We start from the raw sequence: 22,867 nt of genomic DNA on the forward strand, positions 1-22,867 counted from the left end.
TTGTTTACCCTGGTGTTTCTATTATACCTACTCATGTGGGTTTACATAACCCCTCCTTTGTCTCTGTTAGCCTGCCTTTGTGTGTTCCTGCATCATTCACGCCATGATAGTTTTTATTTATTTATTTATTTTTACCTTAAGTGCATAACTTTTTTCAGAATAATTTTATGTGATGATTAGACTATAGAGAAAAACCAGCATACAGGACAAATTAAAGGAAAAACAAGGAAAAGTGTGTTAGTAAGGTGCTGGGCCCCCGCATGCCCACTGATTGACTGTACAAGTCTCATGAACTCTACTGGACAATCACCATTCTTCCAAAAGATAGTATATAAAGACCAGTATAATCCTCACCATCCTATAAGAGTTGATTACAGGGTGAAGCCGATCACTCATAACAACTTAATGCTTATTTGCAGTGAGCTGTTTCATCTAAGGTGGAGTGTCTCGAAGTTTGGACGAAAACTTAGGGATAAAACCTGGACAGAGAGTGGTTTATATTAGTAACTGTAACCCAGTGTTAATGATGTTTTTCTTTCTCTCTTTTTTTGTTATCATAATTTTTTCACTGCTTAAATTGTCTGTTACATTTCTTATGGCTTTCTTTCTTTCTTTCTTTTCAGATGTGTTCATAAATGCTACAGGAAGGTTAAGTCTCTTCTTAGAATAATAGTATTGAAGCAGCAGAAAAATGCTCCTTTGGCCATATCAGCCATGCTACGCACACTGAAACTACAGAGAAAGGAGGAGCTTCTTTCCTTGTGGCTTTTGCGGCCCAATCACTTTAATCTTTGCACAAAATGGGCATGACAACCTAAACCATGCCTAAAAACGAACCCTCCAAAATGTAAAAGTCATATTACACATGTAATATGTCAGACATCTGTATCTCGCAAAAAAGTCAGTTGTTGTACGTACAGTTAAGTCCATATCTGGCTGTTTATAAAGGTAGTAGCTAGGTTACAGCATATTGTAATTGGAGTTACACATAAATAATAAATAATCATAATAAATTATTATTATTAAAACAAATAATAATCAGTCACCCGCAATCACACCTGCTACACGCGCAGTGCGCTTGTATGTAATAATTACGGTAATAGCACAACGTCACTTGTGGCTGCAAGTGAGTTTGGTGTGTCGTTTAAGTACTTCCTGTAATGGTGGAAACTACATTTTTAAACACGCACAGACGCATTTATCAGCTTGTTGTTTTTTGCATGAATTTTCTAGGAGGATTCAGTCGTGACCGTCTGTCTGGATCACAGAGGTACTAAAAACAAGCGTCCCTCTAGCATACGCGGAAGAACCTGCAGATACTTCTGCCGCTGTGCTTCGGTGATGGATGCACTGCTCTAATACTTTCACACAGATTCACACACAGCACGCGTAGACGTGTGCAGCTTAAAACGTTTATTTGTGCTGTAACAAGGAGCCGAAACCAGTGCGAGATGGAGAGCTGCGACTTCCAGAGTCAGCTGCTGTCCGTCATGGAAGTCCTGGCCAAGGCGGCTGTAGCTGAGATAAACCGGCGTGTGGACCAGAGCTGCACGGTGCTCAGGCTGGAGGTGAGCCAGAGCCGGCGGGACATCGACCTGCTGAAGAGCAAGTGTGAGGTGATGGAGGCAGAGCTGAGGAAGAGCCGGATGAGGGCCAGGAGAAAAGGTGGGGACACCTGCCTGAGAGATGCTGAGGAGTCACGTCTTTGTTGTTTATAACTGACAGTTTTGTGTGATCTTCTCTCTTAGTGTTTAACAATCCATCAGCGGGGAGATTCTCTCCTCTGGTCAAAGTAGTTCTCAACAAAGAAACTCAGAGCTCACATTGGGACACGCCGGTGGAAGCTCAGGCTCCAGATCAACCCCAGCAGGTAGGATACGGCTATTATACCAGTGCACCATATTATCCCATTCATAGAAGTTCCAGAAGTGAGAGTGAGAGACAGAGCCTTTAACTAGAAGAGCCCAATCCCCTTGTGGAACCAGCTCCCAGACTGGGTTCAGTTCAATTCAATTCAATTCAGTTTTATTTATACAGCGCCAAATCACAACAACCGTTGCCTCAATGCGCTTTATATTATAAGGTAGACCCTACAATAATATATACAGAGAAAAACCCAACAAGCATATGACCCCCTATGAATGGCAACAGTGGGAAGGAAAAACTCAATTTTAACAGGAAGAAACCTCTGGCAGAACCAGGCTCAGCGAGGAACCAGTTGCTTTAAGGGAGTTTTTTTTTTTTAAACCTATATCCTTAAGATAGAAACACGGGAAAGTAAATTAGAATATATGTAATAATTATTTTATATTGACTCGTAAGTACAAAACTTTATAACTTTGTGATGTTAACCTTATTTAACCTCATTGTAGATGGGCTAGAGCTCTACTAGCACAACTTGCATATAAGCACTGATGCATTTGCTTGACCACGCAGTGCATGTGTCATCTTATTTAAGCACTAACCCTGAGCCTGCTGTTGCAGTGTGCTGAGGCCGTGGAGCTTGCTAATGGGCCTGATCACATACGGATCAAAGAGGAGTGTGCAGAAGAGGATATGTGGAAAAATGATGCAGAGGACAGACCGAGTGAGTCCACACCTTTAATAGTGAAGAAATAAAACAATGTGATGTTTAAGAGGGACTTTTCGTTCAAGCACAAGGAATACTTCACTTTACTCAGATAAGCTGTAAAGGTAAATAAATGCACTGTTTATATACAGGTCATAAGATGAGAAGCCTGAGTCTGAGTACAAATTAATATGTATGTGTGCTAATGTGCACCAGAGCTGATGCTACACACATGGTTCAGTTTACAGACAAATTATTGTCTAGGTTTGCAGTTTAACAGCATTGCACTGAATTCAAAGCCCAGGATATGATCTGATAAGAATTACAACTATAAATTAATTTCAAATGAGCCAAATTGTTATTTGCCGACTATAAATCAGGGATGTCAAACTCAGAGGCCAAGTGGGTCAGACCAGTGAAACTTCCCTTTCTATTGGTGCAAAGAGGTTTAACTGCCCATTTAATCCCTGAGATATCACAATATGAGGAAAAAGAAGCACAACTTTACCTTTACTTTCAATATATGATAAAGAAATGCTGCTCTGCTTAATAAAATAAATCTATCAGCTTGACTCTGGGATTGAGTTGCAAGAAATAAATGTGTAAAATTATCATTGTTCAGACTGTCCTGTAGTTATAAAGCAGAAAGTTTTTGTCCACATTTATGTGTTTTACTGTGGAAAAAAAACAGGAGATTTTCTCTAATTTAATAGTTTAATTATTACTTAATTACATTGGTGTAATATGGATAGCCACAGGGAAGAGCTTTAATAGTAGGGCAAGCTGTCAAATTTATGAAAATACAGAAATATATGAAAATAAATATGAAAAATTTACACCCTCCTTTACATTTTCCAAAGCTGTCCAGTGGGGTAACTCTGGAGACTTGGCCTTATGTTTGACACCTTTGCTCTAAACGATTAAAGGTTTTATTAAAGGCATCTCTCTGGTAATGTGCTCTCTTTAGTCTCTGGAGCCGAGCATCAGCCGTATTTCGACACAACAAAACCTGCCCAAGGCGACAGCTTTGCGGAGCTTTACCACTCGGCTGAAAACCCGGCCCTCTCTGAAGATCTGGTTTCCCAAGTAGACGGCTACAGCATTTTCCCAGAACAGCAGCTGAACAGCGGCCAAAATGATATCGAACTCGTAGTGAAACACGAGAAAGAGGAAGAGGCGGATGAGGACGCAGCTCCACTCGGTTCAGCCCACACGTTTGTGACAGAGACAGCTGAGGGGCAGCTGTGGCCATCCAGCGTGTGCAGAGACACGGGGGACCCAGGTGTCCCGTACACCGGGCAGCAGTTTGAGCAGATTCCTGCTGCATTTGCATCTTCAGCCCTGTTGCATTTGGAGGATGTGGCACCCAGAGTTCACTCTGTTGGGAAATTTAATTCTGTTGTGCTGAGTTCCGCACGAGTGAAAAGACGAGGCAGAAGTTTGGGATGTAAGAGGCCACAGTCAGAGGAAGGACAAAACTCTGCATCTCAGATTAACTCCACAGATCCCACCTTGATTCCTCAACAGTTACAGAGCTGTACTCAAACGAGTAATCCAGACGAGGGCCGGACTGGGCCGAACCCCGCAGGCCCCTTCGCCACACACAGAGTTGGAGGCAGTTTGAGCCTGGCGAGGAGGATGAGGACGCCCTGGAGGTCCGGGCTCGGCGAGAAGCGGTTCAACTGCACGTACTGCGACAAAAGCTTCACCAGGTTCAGCCAGCTCAAAGAGCACCTGAGGAGTCACACGGGCGAGAAGCCGTTCAGCTGCATGCAGTGCGGCCGGAGCTTCACCAAACAGTGCAACCTCATCAGACACGCGGTGGTCCACAGCGGGGAGAAGCCCTACGAGTGCTCGCTGTGCGGGAAGTGCTTCACCCAGCGCTCTAGCCTCAAGTCTCATCAGAAAACAGCACACTTATAATGTTTATTTTATACAACCGCTGCCCGTGTGGAGAACTTAATAATTGGTTTTGTTTTTGTGATGTTACATATACACATAATTTTAGACTGAGTGGTACAGAATTATAAAACTACAGTCAAGTTTATGGCCCGGCTAATGTGTTTCCATCAGGCGCCACACAGGCTGCATGGAAAAGATGGATTGTGGAAAGTTGTTATTAAGTGTTTTATCTTTTTATGTTTTTTTTTTTTTTTTAGCCAGCTGTGGTGAGTAAAGGGTGGAAATAAACTCATCAACTCCTCAAACATGCCCCGTATAACACATCTGTTTTACTCCAACTAGGAACAAATTTATTCAGTGAGACATAAACTCAGTGTTTATGAAATGTTTATTGAGGTCACAAACCGAGTAAAACTGAGTTCTTTTTTTTATAGTCGCCCTCTACTGGCTTTTAAAAAGAATGCAGGTTTAAAGCACTTCTCCAATGGCTTAAAATTCAGACCTGAAGCATATGTCAATCTTTCATATACAGTCTGTGATCAGACTGCAGAACTAATGCTAGCTTCAGTCCTTTTAATCACTGGTTTCAAATCACCTTAAAGACTCATGAAACGTAGCTTTATGTGTTAATCCATCAGCCTTAATGAGAGGCTAATGAAAAGCTAAAGAGGCTTTCTACCTGCCATTCTTCTCTCTTCATCTTCAACCGTGTTGTTGTTCCTAAATTACCAATTTCATATTCATTGCCTTTGTTATTACATGTAACTTATGTTAATTTAATCCTGATAAGTTTTTCCCTGCGGAGCCCAAACTGCAAATTTGAAAAGTAAATAAAGTTGCTCTGCATTTGAACTTGGTCCTTGAACACATCTTTGAACACATCTCAGCCCTATCAGAGATTAGATCGGTGTCTGGTGTTTCCATTAAACATCAAAGTTACTTGTGCTGGAGGTAAATCAAAGAAGTACCAAAAAACTGATGGGCCGTCAGAGGGTAGAAGAAGAGATTGTCTGGCTCTAACAAAAGCAGTAATCCCTGCACCCCCCTCCCCTCCCATTTTGTTGTTTTTACATTTTCAAGCACAATGTCAGTGTTTTTATAAGCTGGAAATCATTTGATTATAAATTAGGTATGTTTTAAATAACTTCTTACAACTGCAAACTAAAGTAGGAACTGTGGTATGTTTAAACCTCTAGGTTACATTTTTACAAACAGTCAATCGAGGATTAAGTTTGATTTGAATTTTATTGAATGTTACTGGTCATAAAACAGAAAGGCGACCTCTGCAGGCCATACCCCGCCTCCCACCCTGTGAAGCTGGGATAAGTCTCTCGGCCTATGACCCTGAACTGGATAACCTGCAGATGGACGGCTGTTACAATAAATACATTTCAGTAAACTGAAAGAAATGTAACCAGATTAGACTTGAAGGATTTTGGAAAGTGTCAGAACTGCTTTATTTAAATATATGACTCATGAGAATTAAACTAACCATCTTTTGGCATCGCTTGTCTTCAGTCTCCGGGCATGGAAATCAAATTGGGAAGTTTCATTTATTTTAGAAACAGATCTCGCTTAGGATGGTGCAGTGGTCAGCACGAATGTCTCACAACAAGAAGGTTCCTGGGTTTGAATCTGTCTAGTTTCAATGTTCCCATGCTGCCCGTGTAGCTTCAGGTACTCTAGCTTCCTCCTCCAACTCAGTGATGCTTGTTAGGGTTATTGGTGATTATAAACCGATTAAAGACTGACTGGTTGACCTTTTCTGAAAGCTAAAATAGGCTCTGGAATCTGAAGTGTGAGTTCTGAGGGTGACGGGAGTCATCCTGAAGTAAGACAAGAAAAACTCAGGCAAACTTGTTATTCAATCAGAAAAACAAAAAACATCTTAATCTGTATTCAACAAGGCAAGTACCACAAACATTTTACACAAATATACAAAGGTAAGACATTACTTTTTTCAATATAAATATGAAATTAGATCTTTTATCCTGTAAAACTGTGATAAAAGTTGCATAGAGGAGTAGTGATAGGACAGGACTCTATATATCACTCTATGTGTGCATTTTAGTTCTTATTAGAGGGATCAGACTGAGATCAGCAGAACGCAACAAAAGCCACACAAAGGAAAAAATATCGGCGTTGATGTTCAACACTATGAATCTAATCTTTATGAGCCATTTAGTTTGTACACAGAGCTGTTCGGATAGACATTTACAAGGATTTTAATACTCATTAAGGTGGAGATGGAAAAACTAAAGACGACTGATTCAAATCAGACATTCAGTGGAGTGTCAAGTACAACAAGTCACAGGGTCTCATAGTTCATTAAACAAAGCGAACCAAATGTTAGCAGCTTTAAAAAAATCTGTACTGTACGCTGTAATTATTCAGTTTTACCAAATAACAACTGCATTTATTTGCGGCACTTCCTGTTGCCTAAATGTTTTCCCTCCACTAGAGCAGAAAGTCACCATGAAAGACTTTGAAACTCCAGGTTATGATGTTAAACTGGAAAACATATTTACACCCAATCATCAACTGAGTCCTTTAAGTAAAGTGATTTCAGTATCAGCAATGTTAAAACAATACCACCATGAAAAGTTTCTGACAACGCACAAATCTGTAAGGACTGTTTGATAACACTGTTTGTATGACTTACAGTAATCCTGTTTTTTTTTTATAAGTCTGACGTAAGACCCGTCTTTCTATAGTTTACCAACATTTGCTACAATTATCAACCTTAAAGTGGATTTAATTATGCTTCAGTAGCTTCATCCTGTAATACTTAATCAGAAGAGTAAAGTGGGAAGCAGGTTGTTACTTCAAACCCATCACACACTGGATGGTTCGTCTGCTAGTAGAAGCACTCAAATATTATGGACGGATTATTTAATATTATTATTTTATCTTCTTTTTTCCCTTCTTTTTTTTTTTTTTTTTTTTTTTTTTTAAATCAGTGGTGAGACTTGGCAAACTCAGAAGTGATAAATTTTTGGAGTACGTACAAATCTAGATGCGGGAATTTTTGGAAGGATTTATCACCAGCGAGAGATGGCGAAAAACTGGAAACTTTGCATCAAAACTTTACATGATCAAAACTGGGAGACAGAGTTGTGATATATTTTTGAGATGTATATGAAGCTAGATCCAGATATCCTTCTGAATCCAGGGATAATTCAGTGCATAGCGTGGAAGGATTTTCAGCCTTTGTCGTGGTATGATCTCAGATTTGGCTTTTTATTTAAGTTTTGCTCTTTAAAATTTGCATCGTGTGGCTTTAAACTTGTCTTGAGTTGGAACACATCCAAGTAAATAACCTGTGTTTTGGCTTGCTTCTTTTTTGGAGGGACTGTTTTGGAAATCTGGCCTGACAGATGTACAAGACATTTATTACAATATCTATGTTTGCCTACAGAGGGTAGAAATAAAAAATGCTTAGACTGGCTGGCTTTCGTTTGACTAGTTTATCTCTCCTCTTTTTTCTGTACTTTAAAGTTAGCGGGCTAAAAAATGTCAAAAGAACAAGAAATGTTCCTGAAAGATTTCAGTCGCCTGACACCAGGTTGTTTTTTTAAATTGGCAGGAATGAGCAGTGAGGAACCACCCTTTTCCCAATATCACAGAGAAATCACTGACAAACCCTTAACTCTGTCACCCTTTTTCTCCTGGGGGAGAGATTAAACATCGGTCTCGTGAGTGCTTTTAGGCACGTTCTCATCTGAATATCAGCGTACGGTCTTGTAAATCTGATGCGGGGGTTTTTGATTCAGTATAAGCATTTGTTTCTCAATGAACACAAAAAGTATCAAAACCTAAACACAACACAATGGCTCTTCAATACCTCTCCTCATAGACAAAACACTGACTAGAGGAAAAAGAAAAAAATCTACATCTCACAATATTAAATACAAACAACCTTTTCAGAAAAATAATCTCTATGCAGAGGGTCCGTTGTGTTGATAAAAAGCTTTTTGTGCTATTGCTGACTTTCACACCTGGGTGGAAACTTTGAACAATAATTATTTATCCAAATCAAGTGTGCTTGATTGAGTCAACAGGTGATACATTCACTTGAAAGATCACAATCAAGTGATTTTTCCTTTTATCTTTTATTCTCCAAAAAAATTTGAAATGTGTCCAGTCTACTTTTAAAAGCCGTTTTCGGCTGCCTCTGTGGAGTCAGAGTCCTCCCCGCTTTCTTTTCCACCACCTCAGTGTGTTGACGCATTTTGCGCGGGTGCATTACATTGGGCATGTGTTTGTCCCCCGTTCCCATTCCTGCTCGTCCTCCGGGCTGCTCGAGCAGTCCATGGCCTCTCCACTGTCTCTCTCACTGCTGGGGATCATCGGAGACCAGCTCTCCCTTAACGAGTCCTCCTTACTTCCCTCTACCTCCCCGTCGTCCTCCCCTCTTCTCTGCCCGCAGTAGGGTGGGATTTCAACCACGACATATTTCTTCGTCCAGCTGCTCAGCGCCACCTTTTGCCGGATGTCATTTCCCATTTGGCCTGCATCAGACCGTGAGTTAGTACCTGTGAGAAAAAAAAAAAAAAAGCCGAAAGAGTAAGGATAAAAGGTTACAACAAAAAGACTGCTGTACTTGTAAATTATGTTGAATTTAACTCTTTGTAGCTACAATTTACAGATGTCCATTAATGTATCATATATAGGTAATCATAAAGTTACTGTTTTGTAAAAAGGACAGCAACAAAAATAGTCTGTGTGTGTGTGTGTCTGTGTGTGTGTGTCTGTCACATCCTTCATCCAAGCAGCATCAAACTCAGCAGTGCACTTAACTCGGGCTCCTGATAATTCATCAAACCAAATCTGAAGTAGTTTGGATGCAGTGTTGTTGATCAGATGAACACAGATTTCTCACACTATGAGTAGGACACACATGTTGATCTATGGCTAAACTTAAACTTGTGTAAATAGGGTAAATCGGTGACACTAAGTCATGGAAAGCTACTATCAATTACATGGCTGCTCTATTTGACTGCCACTGGAATTTCCTGTCCGACATTCAAAGTGCATTATTATTTTGAGATCATAAAGGACGACTTTAATAAGGTCACACACGGCGTCTGCAGACAAATATTGCCAGTTATTCATCACCCTCATGCTTATCATTTAAACCATGCAAGTTTCCAAACTTTAGCTACTAATTATGTGGGACCATTACCATAGCGATATGGTAATGGTCCTTGTTCCAGTGTTCTTTGCACTGGAACTCAAATAGTTTTCTTATGCATCCCAAAAGATGTACACTTAAATAATCGCATTAACTTGTCAACCTACACTAAAGGAGCAAAAACTGATGAACGAGGAAACTCGCCCTAATAATTACAGACTGTTCTGTTCCTGCTCCTGCAGAATGAGATGGCCCACACCGTTTCATTTATATGAAACAGACGGAATGAAACTGACTTCACAGATGATGACTCATGTCTGTTACAGTAACCTAAAAGTGAACAGGTAATGTAATAATATGACACATATGGTTTGGTCGTTACTGTGGTCATCACTGACAGAAGATAACGTGTTATCCTCTTATTTAAAACCTGCTCAAAAGCAGCACTGAACATGAGTTCCTTATTTCTGGTTATCATCACCTTACTCGCCTCATGTATGGTGCACTCTTAGCTGAAAAGAAGCATATTATGAGTTCACAATCCTCTAGCTTAGAATTTAAACCGCAAAGCAAAGAGTTACTTACACACTCAGCAATTAAAAATGTTATTTATTTACAATGCTTGCTGCATGCTACATGCAAACTGCTTGGTTAATCACAAATGTCCCTGACATGTCACTTCAAAGAGGGACCATTAGCCACTAAACTAAACTAAAATCTAATTTTAGTTGATTGTTTTCTACTTGAAGCTCATCTTTTATCTTTCCACAAACATTCGCTGAGCTCACCTAGAAGAGTTGTGGACAGCTGACTGGAGTTACAGTTAACAGAACCGTTGTTGGTGCTAACAGCAGCGGCGAGGTGGAAGATCTCAGAGCGAGGAAGCTGGGGCGATACCGGTAAGGAGTGACACTGTCTTCCCGGCAGCTGCTGCCAGTAATAAGACGCCTCTTGTTGGGCTCTTCCGGGCCCGAGAGCACATGGTTGGTTACTGAACACACTTCCAGGTGGCGAGTGGAGGTCAAACACCAGGGAGAAGACAGACTTGCTGGGCACATCGTAAAACTTAATCTTCCCCCCGCACAGATCTTCTCGGGCTGTAAAAGGGTTGATCTTGCGGGCTTTGGAGGCTCTCTTGGCAGTAGGGGGGTTATAGTAAGGGTCCTGGACATTGACTTTTCTTCCTGGCTTGCAGGAGAAGACGTCCGATTGGCTGCGGCTGAGCCAGATGTTTCGTCTGGGGCGGGGTGATTTAGGAGGGATTTTATCGTTCTGGAAACCAAGAGGATTCCCTCGCTTGAAGCCTTGGATCTTCTCCCCTTAAATGAAGAGAACAAGAGCTTTCTGTGATCATCTTACATAAAATCTACAGAAAATACAGAAGTGTATTTCAGGTTTTTTTTTGACATAGCCATACAGAAGGTGAAGCAGGAATATTTTAAAACCACTAGATGGCAGAATAGGCTAAATGTATGTTAACAGTTTCCCAAGGCGCTGCATGAGATTATTTAAACAGACGTTTTCAGTGGTGTGGTCGGGTTTAATTCTCGCAGCGCTGGAATCATGGCAGGATTAAGAAACCGTCTCGCTGGTGGTTGTTAAACATTGTTCAAAAACAAAGGGTTTACTCGTATAAATATTTTTTAAAGTTAAGTACTGAGACGGTTCCAAGCATAGCATAAATATATCTAAAAATACGAGCTCCTCTCAAAGCTTGTAGTGGACCCCCAGGTGTCTCCTTTATTCCAGGAAACTCTTTTTACTCATGTGGACTAAAAAAAGGCTCCTTTGGAAAAATATTTGGCTTTTACGTTTTCGTTATGCAACAGAAACATTTCCTACTGTCAGGGCGATCCTGGTCTCGGGAAACATTGATGTTATCAGCAGAGAGAGGGAGATGGAGGAGGTGGAGGAGGATGATGGGTACATAGAGGGGAGGAGGAATGGCGAAAAGGAAGTTTATGATGTAACAACCAACAGCTGATGAGAGGTGTCACAGTCAGGCCCTGTTTTCCACACAGTAACAGCTGCGTTTTATATGTTCTGCCACCTTCATCGGATAAAAAGAAAACAATAATCTTGACAGCTGTATAAATGTTTTATGTCACAGCTGTGACATAACATGTAGTGGGGGGGTGGGGGGTGGGGGGGGGTGAAGCTCTGGGGCTTGCCCAAACAAAATCATTACTGGCTCCTCGTGACTCCATGATGTGTCAGACATGCAGGCGGCTCTACGCGGGACCAAATTAGAAGTGAAACCTGGGCCTGCATGGATTAAGTGTCTCAAGCAGGAATGTTGATCTCTGACCAAATTTCCTCTTCTACCGTGGATGAAGTTTATATTTTCAGGAATCAAAGTGATTCACGGTTAGAGCTCTGGGTCAGTGATAGGGACACTCAGATAAATGTTAACATGATGCACTTTAAATAGCTCGCTTGAGTGCGATAATAGTGAATACAGACGTCAGTGAAATAAGGGCTATTACATGGCTGAAGCTGTTTGGAAGGAGCAAAATCTGGCCTGAGCAAGCCTGGCTGTATGTTTAGGGTGAGGGCAGTGTAAACAGCACCTTTGTAAGTGACCGTTTGCTTTGAGATAAGATAAGATAAGATAACCTTTATTAGTCCCACACGTGGGAAATTTGAGATGAGAAGCACTGTGGTGTTAGGAGGAAAAAGAAGAGTTGGATTGGACATTGGATAAATGGTGAAATAGTTGACAGGCTGAGAAGATAAGACAAGCAGAGTCTGTACTGTTGTAAGTGGCAAGGGTGAGGTGAGGGAAATTTCTGTTGCCTTGTTTGCTTACAGTTTCCCCTCCTTTCACCTCCCCTCACAGGAATTTACAAGCATCTTCGTGTAAATAAAACGACGTGGCCTTTATGGACTGTAAAGCTGAAGTTTTATGTGAGAGTGGGAGGGGGGGGGGACTGTTACCTTTGGCTATGGTTTTCTTGTCATTGTCCCCAGTGAGCAGGACACACTCGTGCTCCATATCTTCAACTTTAAGGCGTGCGAAAATCTCCTCGAGGTGCCTGACGAGGTCTGAGAAGGATGGACGGAGTTTAGGATCCATCTAAAGGAGAAGAAAAAGGAGATATGGAGAAGGCTGATAGTGACAGTAATAAACATTATCAAAGGTTGCACTTTGTAAATTATTTTCTAGGTAAAGAGAAACACACAAACAGAATTGCATTTATCTTAACATGAAAACTGCGTTGATTATGTAACAGTGTCATAGTTCACATTACATTACTCGATGACACCAAAACCCTTAAACTGTAGTTTACAGGTTGGTGCCATAGTGGCACAAAGAAAGGACGGTTTTATAATATTATTGGCACTCTAGTTGGGAAATGTTCAGTTGCTCAGCAGACTGTGGTATAAGACTAAGACAAGTAGTAAAATGAACATCTGAGGTCACTATGATTTTCGACTGTCCTTAGCAATAAAATCTAGTAATAAAATGTTTATTTTATGGCTAAGAATTAGATTTACCTTTGGGTGGTGCCAGCACATACAAGTACAATCATATCCTTACATTAAAGGCCATGAGTCACTCTATGTGACAGAAATGCAAACTCAAACGTGCTTAATATTTTAATCATATAGCCGTTGATTAACGTTTGGCTCTAGCTAAAAATCCCTATGAGAAAATTACAAAAAATTCCCCTATGCAGGAAAGCCCCTCCTTTCCAAGAATAGTGACTGACTGAATTTATGAGGATAGAAATGTATGAAATCAAAATGAAAATGATAAAGCTGAGAGGCAAAATAAAAGCAAGAGAAACAAGGGGAGGCAGATGGAAGAAGAAATTGGCAATGGACAGCTGGGATGAAATACAAAGTGTGAAAAAAATGAAAGTGTTGCTAAAAGATGATATTTAACTGTCAAAGAAGTGCAAAAGAAGTCGCAAGGAAATGCCAGAAAGAGACAGACTTGGAAACAGACTTGAAGAAGAATAAGGATGATAAAAGCAAGACAAGAGATAAGGATGAGAAGGGATAGAAGAGGCCTATCTAGTCTTAATCAGCAGGGTGCTGTAAGATCTTTAATGCTCTCATCATCTGTGGTTGTAATTAACTTCAGTGAAAAATAACTCGTGTTTTCAGTTCAGTGATCATGTGAGTAAAACAAAGTAGCAAAATCTCATTTAAAGTCTATAAGCAAATATATTTTATTTTATGGTTTCATTTACTTGCTGCTTATTCTAGATACTTTTACAACAAACCAGTATATGACTTAAGAAAAGCAGAACGTGCCAAGTGAGTGGCTCTGCTTTTAGAGAACAGAACCCCTTCTGGAGAGGAAGCTAAATCCGATTATTCACATAATCAGATTGCCCCTTTATTTCTGAAAAAGGGAATGAACGTTACTTAACTAATTAGAAATAAAACAGTCGAAACTCCAGGACAAAGCCAACTGGGAAATGTTGTCTCAACATAGCAGAGTTTGTGGTAAACACATTATAAAAACAGACTGAAGCCTCAACTTTATGAGCTACTTTAAAGCTACTGCTGCCTGCAAGCTGTTTTCTCACAAGCAGACAGTGGGTGTTTATTATCAGTGAACTAGTGCTAACAAGCACATTTATTTTTTTCTATTGAATTTTAAATATTTAACAGTTATGTTTTGTTTACTTCCTGTAAATGCTGGTCAGAGATAAGCAGCCCTGAATGTTTGTTGCACAAGATGGAAAGCAGAGGATTGGAAATCGATAAGCAATGACCACGTACATCTCCCAGTAAACAACATGTTTTTATGCTTAAAATAAACCTAAGCTGTTTATTGGACTTTAAAAGAGCCACTTTAAATGAATCACAGTTTATCTCATGGGTTTTGATGAAGTCGCTCATTTCACTTGGTCTGAAATAAACTATGTTAGCTTCTCTACCATTATTAAGCCAACTTTATTCCAATTGGCTGCTGGTTGCAAACACAAGGACTGAAGAGCAGGTGGGTGGGCCTCAAATGGCTATATGACAGATATCTGCTCTTTTTTTGACATCATACCGATTTAAATAGTAGGAAAAAATTTAGAAACAGAGCCTTTAGAGCAGCCTGAAGCCTCACAGACACTACTTGGATTATTTGAATCCTGCTTTTTAAAGTTTTATTATTTCTGAAATTTAAAAAATGAGGTTGTATAATGGACTCACATTGCAGCAGTTAAAGGCCAGCTGGAGGAAGTCAGGCGGACAGTCTCCAACCATGTGCTGGAATGTGTGATAGTCCAGGCCGAAGTTCTGGTCAGGAGGGCGAAGCGAGAGGGACAAAGAGGTTTGAAATACATGAAGAACAAACAGGAAATTCATATTCTAACAGTGGGATAAAGATGGAGACTGACAGCACTTCAGCAGATGTTTGACATACTGTAACTCAGCTGCCAAAGCCAGCTTCGTGTCAAACTAATCCCTCTGACATGATCCTGCTGGCTGCCAAGTTTTCTTTTGCTTTAGACCATCAAGAACTAATAATCAGCTGCTTTATTATTAACTTGGATTCACTTGTAAGCCCGGCTTAAGGGCACAATTCACACTGAAATGCAAAGGATTACCCTTTTGACCAGTTATCATTCTTAATGAATTCATGCCAACTTGCATACAGTAGATGCTTGGTAAGGGATTTTAATGTTAAACGGTGTGCAAAACAAATGTACAGGTGATCAAAGTTTCTGTATTTTATTAACATGCATTTCATAATTTTAATGCCAGTGTAAGATGCTACTGCAGTTATAAATAAGACTGAAAAGGGTGGTTTTAACTAACTTGAACAGCAATATTCTGAGCCTTTTACATATTTCACATCATAAACGGTAAACATCGGCCTTGTACAAAGAGAGCCTGGACATAAGCACAATGAGAAAGTTCATTAGATGAATAAATAGTAAGTATTTGAAGTTCACTTATATTTTTCTAAAATGGGTGGGAAAATGGTTGACACTCATTTTGTTCTGTGAATAACTATTTTACTGTGTACACATGGTGAGAGGCACGGTATAGCAACAAGATTAGTCTGTGTACAGTGCAAACATGTAGACTTAGTACTGCAAGGTCATGTGATCAGAAAAGTGATGCGAGGCAGATGAGCAGTCACCTCTGTGCGGGGAAGAAAGTCGGGGTCGGCCTGAATCCTTGCGATGATTTCACACAGGATTATTCCATAGGAGAACACGTCGGCCTAAAAACAGATCGACATTAATATTTACACACATACCCGCAAGAGCAAAGAAAGACTGCTTATAAAAATATAAAATTGCCCCTTCTAACAATTCAGATCAGAGTAACTGCGAATTATCTGCTATTATTAACAGTTCCGAAGATTCAGTTTCCATCGGGGTTTGTTTAGGTTTAATCAAAACTATTGTAACAATGTCTAATCAAAGTTTATGTTCAATCCAGTCTGAGGCCATAGCAGCACTGGCTGTAAAGATAAACATCTACCTTCTCATTGTAGGGTTCATCTCTCAGCACCTCCGGAGCCATCCAGAAAGGAGACCCAACCACTGAAAGCTTCTCTCCTTCAGCGCTAAACACACCATCACAGACACAGAATAATTTATTATATTCAACATGCCATCATAGTAAAAAAGCCAGAAAATGTAAGAAACTTTGCAGTTTTAAGATTAACCTAGAACTCTGCTTTCCTGCTTCACTGATCTAAAATATTTTTACAGAGTTGTTTTTAACTTGAGGAAGGCAAGAGTGAGTGTAGAACGAGGAAGAGACCTGACCTGACCATGTTCACAAAGTGGATAAAGGAAGTATGTTTAATACAACATGAGGCTTTATATTACCCGTGTGCTAAAAAGTAAAAGCCTCTTTGAGTGCATTAGCGGAGTAAATGGATATAGAACATCTGTGAAAACATGCAAACTCTAACCTCACCATTAATGCTGAAAGGTACATGCAGCTTGTAGAGCAACATATGCTCCCATCCAGACCATTCCTTTTTCAGAGATTGCATATTTCAGCAAGACAATGCTAAAAAACATACTGCATCCATTACTGCAGCATGGCTTTGTCATAGAAGAGTCTGGACTGCAGGCAGGCTGATTTTTACCAATTGCAAACATTTGGTACATCATGGAATGAAAAATACAAAACAAGAACACACAGTATTTTTGAGCAGCGAGAATCGCATATCGGACAAAAAGGGGACAATATTTCTCTCACAAAGGTCTAGCAGCAGGTCTCCTCAGTTCTCAGACACTTTCCAAACTGCTATTAAAAGAAGTCTATAAGGTCTATAAGATTTACAAATAACCACATTCTATTCTAATTTACTACCAATGGTTTTTGGTATTGACTCTACCAGGCAGACCTTTTAATCACCTTTTATGACATTTAAAATGATATAGTAACATTTCTCTTAACTCTCTAATTCGTTCACTTAAATGACCTTTGCTTCATACATTTTTAAACTGGATTAAGCAAGCCAAGATTCATCATTTCCTGACAAACTGCACTCTCCCACTTAATAATAAATAATAACGGGAGTGGCTACTTTCAGCACAGTAACACCCATACATGTTTACATATCCACATGCATAAAGCATTACATAAGTTATTATTTGGTCTCTATGCACAGCGCTCCTGAATATAGTTTAGAAAAGACAAAACAGAGACACTCCTTTACTCTGCTGCAGGATTAAAAAAGTAAAACCCGGCACTGATACTATCCTACTGTTATCAAAACACTAAAGAAGAGAATGTGAAATGTAGAGGCGGCTGTTAATGTTAGTGCCTGACCTATGTGTCAGTAAATAACCCTGTGAGTGATATGAGGAGGAGGAGGAAGAAGAGGAGGAAGACTCTGAGTTAGCTGTAACAGCAACAACAGAAAGGTACAAAAATAATCATGTGGAGAGCAGTAATGAACAAAAAACAGGCTAGAATATTAATCTTATGACCTGCAATATTCTCTGGCACTCATTACAATGAGCAGCATTTGAATGGAGTAGCAATATGATCATTTATTCCTGACACAAATGGAAGTGTGGTGCAGATAAATTAAAACAAATCAAGACAAAGCTAAAAAGGCTACCCTGCAAAGACATCATCCCAGTCAGTTAAATTACATAAACCAAACTATGTGACACACCTAGAGATGTTAGTAGCCACTACAAGCAAGTATAAAACTGGTCCAATACAGCTTTGAAGTTTGATAAACTTTTTTTAACCAGATAAAACAAGCGAACGGATATCTCAGTTTGGTTACGTACTAGCAGACATCAGCCTTGTTAAACTTCAGTTTTGAGTCATCTGTCTTAAAATCAATCTAATTTTAGATCTGGGGTTTTGAAAAGAAAAAAAGAGCCTGCAGTTTTACCTACTAAATGTGCTTCTGTTCATCAGTGTTTTCCCTTACTCTTTGTCGATCAGTACGTGGGGTACGTGTGGTTTTTGACAGCTGTAAATTACTGAGTCTAGTACGAGGTGGATGAGAAGAGCTGTGACGCAAACACGCTAAATGTAAAAACTAAAAACAGTGAGTGAATGAAAGGGTACAAGGACAGATCAAGCTAACGCTGGGTGATAATTATCAATGACTTCATGGTTACAGCCGGCCCCTTTTACAACACAATTTAGATTCAGTGTTAGTATGAGTAAGCACGACTGTAACACTGGTAGAAAACCAGAAGCACGGCCTCCAAATGCTGTTTATTATTTTTAATACTAGTTATGATCCAGGTGTAAATATGTGCTGAGATCAGTGAGTCCTCCTTACAGATTGGTAGGGATCTTTTCTGCCAGGCCAAAGTCTCCCACCACTGCTGTGTACATGCCGTCATCACTCTTGATCAGGCAGTTCTGTGAATGCAGAAAGACACGTTTGCTTGAGGAAGTTGCATTAAAAAAAAACCCAAAAAAAACTTTTGTGAGCTAGTAATACCAGTCCAAACCTCTACTTCCTCACCATTACTGTACATGGTGTTGCATCTTTCCTGTTGAACATTCCTCTTCAGATTAAATTAACAGGCTGTAAATATGCCGTTTATTGAAATTTCTAATGCACATGCACTTCTAACTTTGTCTGCACACCCCTGTGTAACTTAACTGTGACATTTAGTAGTCACAGCTACCCAGACTGGCATATAAATAAACTGTGAGTACGTAGAACATTAACATTCAGCTCTACTGACTGGAGTAACATACGACACAGTGAGTGCACAACTAGATTTCTATCCTGCCTTTATAAATGGTACACCAACATGTTGCTCTGTAAACTACAAAATAATTTCTCCAATAAAGCAGGACAGTACAATAAGAGGAGAGAGTCTTTAGAACAGTGCATAGCTTTAACTAAATACAAAGCAGACAATGTTGCTTTGTTCATTTACTTCCCCGACCGGTATGAGTCCAAGTAAATAGACTCTCTATTAATTTGAGGAAGTATAATTTGCAAGGCTATGAGTACACATATGACCACAAAAGGCTTTTCTTGCGTGTTGCGTTTTCATCTAGTCAAGTGGAAAATTTCACACGCTTTATTTTTTTGCAGGTACTTATTATTATTATTATTATTTTGTAAACAGGTGAAGAGCTAAAAGCAAAGAGAGGAAATAAATATGATTTTATAGCAGAGTGCATACTGCTCATGTTCCCTCGCTGCGCCAACATGGCTCTGGATCAAGTTGGAAAACTAGAAGCTGCTTGGTACAAAATATCACATGTGACAGTGTTAGCGGTCTTTAGGTTCCACTTATTCCTAAACCTGCTGAACTCTTTGTAAACTGTGTTACAGGGACACACCTGAACATACTTTAAGGTTTCTAAATAACACTAAGAAAGTCTTATGAATATTATCCTGGGATGAGAAAATGGAAAAACAATTATCTGTTTAGTACAGCTAGTATTTCATTATATACTACCCCACAGGAAACTCATAAAGAAGCCAAAGTCAAACATTTTATATTGTTCTCCACACAAAAACACTTACAAGAAATACACCACAAGGGTTCTAATCTGAAGATGTCCAAGTGTTCATTTTGGGGGGATATAAGCAGACCATTTTTAGCTCCCGTTTCACCTCTTAATGACACAATTACCCATTTAGCTAACCTTGGAGGTGAGGTCCCGGTGGAATATGCCTTTAGAGTGCAAGTAGGCCAGACCGCTGGCGATATCACAGGCTAATTTCACCCTGGTTGGCCAGCTCAGGTGTTTGTTGCTGTCCAGAAGTTGCTCCAGGTTCCCACCATTGATGTACTACAGGAAGAGAAAGACACATCTATAAATTAACTGGTAAATATCAGATTATTTTTAAACAAGATTTACATTCAGATCTAAAATAACCCTGAACAAAGTAGGGCACAGAAAATTGCTTTTAAAATGCTGAAGCTCGAGAACAGACAACGTGCAATATGGTTTCAAAATGTGCGGAAGAACAAATTATTTCATATTATTGGTATTACTGAACCAGGAACTGCTTTACTATGCTTGAAAAACAAAGCATTTCCTTCCTACACAGGTCATTATAACAGTGAGATGGGGAGATATCAAATTCCTTTCAGTGGAATTAGATAGAGTTGGTGTGAATACTCCAGTCATGGCAAGATAACACTCCCTGTTGCCAGCAACAGAACAGAATGACTTGCTGGCTTTACAATCCATTAGTCACAGTGGTGCAATCACACTCACCATCATTAAAATACAGAGGTAAATTCAAGCTGCACAGAGGTTCTGACTAATCATGTTACTAGCTGCTCATTTGACAGCTCAGAGTAGAGGACTGATCAGTTGGATTCAGTGACTACTGACAGCCTGCTTGGTGGGTTAGGTAATGTATCGACCAACTGCCTGAACAAAATCTGGCCTGCAGCCTGTTCAACTGGCTGGCAGAATGGCTGGTTTCCTTAACATGAATGGGAACCATCTGCCCACCGTGTAGGCGAATTAGTAAACCTGCTCCGTGGGTTTAAGCTATGCTGGGGCCTTCAGTTTGTCCGTCAGCTTTGGTCCAGAAGAACGTAGCTGACCTCGGGTCTTGCATGCAAAGACCTTCTAATCCTGTCACATATCAAAAACAACTGTAGTTAAAACTGTGAGAGATGAGATAAGGAGTTGCTCGGGTTTAACTGTGGTTACTCTATGACTGACAGGAGTTGAATTAGAGCAATGAGAGCTGAAACTGTACTCTACTTCTTAATGCAATAAATAAACTGGGCTTCTAGTCAGATTAATACCAATCAAGCTGAATCTGAAACTGAATATTAGCCAGATCATTTCAGGGTTAAGTGTCATAAAGGTTTAGATTCCAAAGCCCAACATAAATTAGATAGGCCAACCTACAAATCCACATCACGTAAAACTGAAGGAAAAAAAAATGAATAAAGAATGCAAATTATTTTGCAAAAATATGTAAAAACTGTGTCCTGTCATCAGTGACTACCAACAATATTCTTCACATAAGTTTGCTGAAATGTTTGTCTTAACCTCCACAGCTGATAATTCCATGTACCGGACTACGGTCTTTCTCAATTTCTACAGGGGATCAGCAGAGGTGCTTTTTGTGCCTTTGGATGTTTGTGGATTTCAAGCAACTGGACGATTGGACCCAAAATATTGAGCTGCCTGCGGTCTTTTACCCTCAGATATACTGTGACACACATGCGCACACCGCTTCAAGATGTCAGAGGATTACAGTATTTGTCCAGTAAATTCCTCAGTAGCCACAGAGTTCAACATCTGTTGTCTACGCCTGATTGGAGTTTCCAAACAGAGAAACACAACAGGAGAAACCCCAAGTGCAGTCAATTAAAAAGAAAAAAAAAAAAAAAAGACTAATCCAACTTCCCTGCTTCGCACAGTTTATAATCACACCAACAGAATACGCACAAAGTATGCCTAGTCAGAAAAGCAAATCACACGATTTTACAGAAGAGTGCACCTGTCGTGTAAACTAAAAGCAAAGTTATATTTTAAAAAGCCTCTCACTCATGCATTGTGTATTTCCCGGAATTTACCTCATCCTGTTTATGGAAGTACTGATGCACCAAACTGATCATTAAACATGGCACGTTTGGGCCATGCAAGTACCGAGTATGATCATTTAAGATGCAGTGAGCTGAGGAAATAAGAAACGTATGGCTGGTCACAACAGTTCTGGAGGACTGTCTGTGTTTCAGGTTAAAAAACCTGGAAAGACTCAAACAAAGAGTTCTTGTTTGCTGCCGGGAGCAGCTTCAAACAGCAGTATAATCCTGGCATGGGTCATGACTTACCATTAGCCCAGATTACGATTGCAGAAGCAGTTCATATAAGATGCATTAAAATGAAGCTGAGCAGAAGCAGAGCAAGTCTTTGAGGTCTAGATCACTGTGCATTGTGCTAAGTCTTCAAAGGATAATTTGCCTGTGAAACAGTAATCCAGTGCAGATGCCAAATACCCACATCATGCAACGATTCCTTTTATTATATCCTATATTTATCCTACATTATACCCTTTATTATAGCCTATATATATTTATGCAGGTCCAAGATACTATTTCAGGAGGACCCTGGCCAAGAGGACAGCGCACAGCACAATGTCCAAAACATATTTAATAAAATATGAAGGTTAAAACCAATTTCAGTGCAAATTGAGGAGAAATTATATTAACCAAGAGTAGCATTTTCCTGATCCTTTAAAATTGACTTCAAATCCTCCACCGTAACCAGTTCTGAGAATTTCAGGCCCTTCTTTATATACTTCCAGGAAAAACAGACAAATTTAAAAGTTTTTGTCTGATTCTGTTCTTACTCTGTGGAGAAACATTTATCAAATATATAAAAGCAAAAGCCTTCCTGATACACGTGTATGCGCAGACGTAAGAGGGAACCAGGAGGGGAAAGTTCTATATAGAAAGAATCCAACAGGAAAGTTTGAAGACAAACTTGGCGGCCGCTTATCGGGGCCTGGAGCCTGGGGCTCGCTCGGGCCACTTCGGAGGTGGGGTGCCCCCGGCCTCTCGGCCTGGGGCTCCTCGGTCACTCAGGCACGGCTGGCTGCCGGCGGAGCTCACGGGCGCGTCACTGCAACTCCCCCTGGCTTCTGCTCCGCGGCTGCTGAGTGAGCCCTCATCTGGGACTCTCCTCAGCTCTTTCTGGGACAGTGGCGCGGCTGCCCCTCTGTTGGTCTTCCTTGGTCTCTTGTGTTCTGGGGGCCTCTGGATGTCTGGAGTTTTGATCTCCTCCATACCTGCTTCATGCCCTGGAGGACGGGGCTGTGGCCCCCCCACACCCTCTAGCAGATCATTACATGAAGGAACGTTTAAAAA

General features: G+C 40.2%; 2 protein-coding genes across 4 annotated transcripts in view; one reads left to right on the forward strand and one right to left on the reverse strand.

Annotated features, from left to right (window-relative positions):
- Positions 1-1,145: 1,145 nt before the first annotated feature.
- On the forward strand, positions 1,146-5,632 carry LOC146687304 (uncharacterized). Its single transcript, XM_085437863.1, has 5 exons — positions 1,146-1,270; positions 1,433-1,665; positions 1,749-1,870; positions 2,485-2,587; positions 3,537-5,632. Exons 1-5 carry the CDS (start codon positions 1,161-1,163, stop codon positions 4,490-4,492), a joined length of 1,524 nt encoding a protein of 507 aa, XP_085293989.1. The 5' UTR covers positions 1,146-1,160; the 3' UTR covers positions 4,493-5,632.
- Positions 5,633-6,317: 685 nt separating this feature from the next.
- The window catches only part of tesk2 (testis associated actin remodelling kinase 2), a 35,681-nt gene continuing 19,131 nt past the window's right edge, over positions 6,318-22,867 (reverse strand). For all 3 annotated transcript variants that reach the window (XM_085437862.1, XM_085437860.1, XM_085437861.1), the window contains 8 exons: positions 19,671-19,817; positions 18,337-18,419; positions 16,050-16,134; positions 15,703-15,786; positions 14,766-14,852; positions 12,543-12,681; positions 10,394-10,924; positions 6,318-9,006 (listed from right to left, as the gene is read on the reverse strand). In XM_085437862.1, the coding sequence (XP_085293988.1) occupies positions 8,717-9,006; positions 10,394-10,924; positions 12,543-12,681; positions 14,766-14,852; positions 15,703-15,786; positions 16,050-16,134; positions 18,337-18,419; positions 19,671-19,817 (1,446 nt within the window). In that variant the 3' untranslated portion in view covers positions 6,318-8,716. The remainder of the gene's footprint in view (positions 9,007-10,393; positions 10,925-12,542; positions 12,682-14,765; positions 14,853-15,702; positions 15,787-16,049; positions 16,135-18,336; positions 18,420-19,670; positions 19,818-22,867) is intronic.

Source organism: Copadichromis virginalis, linkage group LG18 (assembly GCF_057382275.1).
Source record: "Copadichromis virginalis isolate Kocher_CV1m ecotype Utaka linkage group LG18, C_Virginalis_male_GT1.1, whole genome shotgun sequence".
Taxonomy (NCBI): Eukaryota; Metazoa; Chordata; class Actinopteri; order Cichliformes; family Cichlidae; genus Copadichromis; species Copadichromis virginalis.